Genomic DNA, 2,500 nt, shown 5'->3' with positions numbered 1-2,500 from the left:
CGGAGTTCTGTGTGGTTTTGTTAGAGGAGGAGCGTTAATATAAAAACGATTAAATCTAATGAAGAATCAAAGGCTCACTTTGTTTACTGATGAAGTCTGGTGTGTTTCTGTATAATACACATCAACATCGCTCTGAAGTGTGTGTGTGTGTGTGTGTGTGTGTGTGTGTGTGTGTGTGTGTGTGAGTAAGAGCATGCATAATAACACAATCCATTCACACGCCTTTTCTTTACTTACACTTATTTATTTTTTATTAAATTAGTTTTTCCCACATTAATCAAATTTCCTACTCTAATAAACACACACACACACACACACACACACACACACACACACACACACACACACACACTACCTACAGAGCACATGTCAGTGTAGAGCTGAGACACTGTGTTATAGATAATGATCATTTCTAAAAAATACAATTAATTCAATAATTAATGTTCGATCTGTTTATCTACTAATATTATAAGCTTAATATTACAGTGTGTTTCACTGTGTGTGTGTGGTTGTGTGTGAGTGTTTCACTGTGTGTGTGTTTTACCGAGTGTGTGTGTGTGTGTGTGTGTGTGTGTGTGTGTGCGTGTGGTTGTGTGTGAGTGTTTCATGTTGTGTGTGTTTTTCTCTCTGTATGTATTTGTGTACTTGTCAAAGGTTTTTTTATCTGTTTTCCACATATTCTTCTGCTGCACAAAGTAGCCCAAAGGACGAGTGTGTGTGTGTGTGTGTGTGTGTGTGTGTGTGTGTGTGTGTGTGTGTGTGTGTGTGTGTGCGTGTGTGCGTGTGTGAGTGTGTGATTTTCAGAGTGTGTCCTTGGTGTTTATTCTTTAGAAAAGTGTTGGACTGAACAACAGCACTGTCACAGAACTGCATCTGAATGTGGAGGTGACTGAACATTGTGTGTGTGTATGTTTGTGTGTGTGTGTTTGTGTGTGTGTATGTGTGTATGTATATATGTGTTTGTGTGTGTATGTATGTGTGTATGTGTATGTGCGTATGTATGTGTATGTGTGTATGTATGTGTATGTGTATGTGTGTGTATGTATGTGTGTATGTGTGTGTGTGTGTGAGAGAGAGAGAGAGAGTTTTTTGGTCTGATGTTGATCTGATGTGTGTAAGTGGATGATTTATCTCAGGGCAGTGGAGAGAAGTCGGAGGTCAGAGAGCTTCACTTTCTCCTGATCCTTATAAAAGCTTGTGTGTGTATATTACACATCTCTGAGAGGAAACACTGCTACACAACACTACTACACAACACTACTACACAACACTGCTACACAACACTGCTACACAACACTTCTATACAACACAGTTATAATTACATCGTTACCATGACAACCTGTTTCCAGTTCCAGTGTTTTTTTATTATTATTATTATTATTATTATTATTATTATTATTATTATTATTATTATTATTATTATTTCAAGGTTTGTGCATGTGAGTTTTTAAACTTTGTTTTAAGAAATTATGTTTTTGCCCACAGTGCCATCTAGTGTCCAGTGGAATCACTGCAGAGAGATTTCATTAATTTCATTTCATTACAGTTCATGAGAGAATTATTATTATTGCTATTATTATTATTATTATTATTATTATTATTATTATTATTATTATTATTATTATATGGTTTTATAAAGAGAAATACAGTGTTTTATAATTTTATCTCTAACATTAATGAGATTTTTGATGCCTTTTAGCTTAATGAGATAATATATGAATAAACAATAAACAATAAATAAATAATCAGTAAACTCACTTTAGCTCTGACGTTCTCAAAGGACGCCGGACTGACCAAAGAGAAACAGATGAGAAATACATCCTAAAACACACAAACACATTGAGTTCATGATTAAACATACAATACAATGTAGGGAACACAGTACACTCTGTGTGTGTGTGTGTGTGTGTGTGTGTGTGTGTGTGTGTGTGTGTGTGTGTGTGTGTGTCCAGCTGTACCGTTTGTGGGTAGGATAGGGGGCGGAGCCTGTCATAATCCTCTTGTCCTGCTGTATCCCAGAGTCCCAGGTTCACAGGTTTGCTGTCCACCATCACATTTGCAGAGTAGTTATCAAAGCTGATAAACACACACACACACACACACACACACACACACATTGTTAAAATGTATTGATGTACTGCTTGTCCTCACACTAGTCTTGTGTTCTTATAAGAATAAACTTTTAACAAGTGTTTCCCCTTTATTAGTCTTTTATTTCCACTTAAAGATGATGTTAGTGTTGATGGAGCTTCAGATCAATAAAGGTAAGAAACTGCTTTTAAATATACTGTAGTGTGTGAGCTGCTGTGAGAATCAGGTGTAGTGGTGACTCACACAGTGGGGATGTACTCTCCAGGGAAGGCGTTGGTGGTGTAGCTGATCAGCAGACATGTTTTACCCACAGCACTGTAACACAAACACACTCCATTAAAACAAACCTGATTCACAGTAAACATCACAAGTAATAGTATGAGTGGGCGTGGCTGAAAAAGGGGAAATG

General features: G+C 36.9%; 2 protein-coding genes across 2 annotated transcripts in view; one reads left to right on the top strand and one right to left on the bottom strand.

The window, feature by feature from the left end:
* sgsm3 (small G protein signaling modulator 3) overlaps positions 1 to 2,500 on the top strand; it is a 234,304-nt gene that overhangs the window by 92,635 nt on the left and 139,169 nt on the right. The window lies entirely within an intron of this gene.
* Positions 1 to 2,500, bottom strand: part of rac2 (Rac family small GTPase 2) — an 11,296-nt gene that overhangs the window by 3,387 nt on the left and 5,409 nt on the right. The window contains exons 2-4 of the mRNA XM_060893249.1: positions 2,335 to 2,406; positions 1,959 to 2,076; positions 1,759 to 1,821 (exon numbers count right to left, since the gene is read on the bottom strand). Coding sequence (XP_060749232.1) covers positions 1,759 to 1,821; positions 1,959 to 2,076; positions 2,335 to 2,406 — 253 coding nt within the window. The remainder of the gene's footprint in view (positions 1 to 1,758; positions 1,822 to 1,958; positions 2,077 to 2,334; positions 2,407 to 2,500) is intronic.

The sequence above is a fragment of the Tachysurus vachellii genome, chromosome 18 (assembly GCF_030014155.1).
Source record: "Tachysurus vachellii isolate PV-2020 chromosome 18, HZAU_Pvac_v1, whole genome shotgun sequence".
NCBI lineage: Eukaryota > Metazoa > Chordata > Actinopteri > Siluriformes > Bagridae > Tachysurus > Tachysurus vachellii.
The sequence above is the reverse complement of the archived record's forward strand: the minus strand, read 5'-3'. Positions and strand labels throughout refer to the sequence as shown.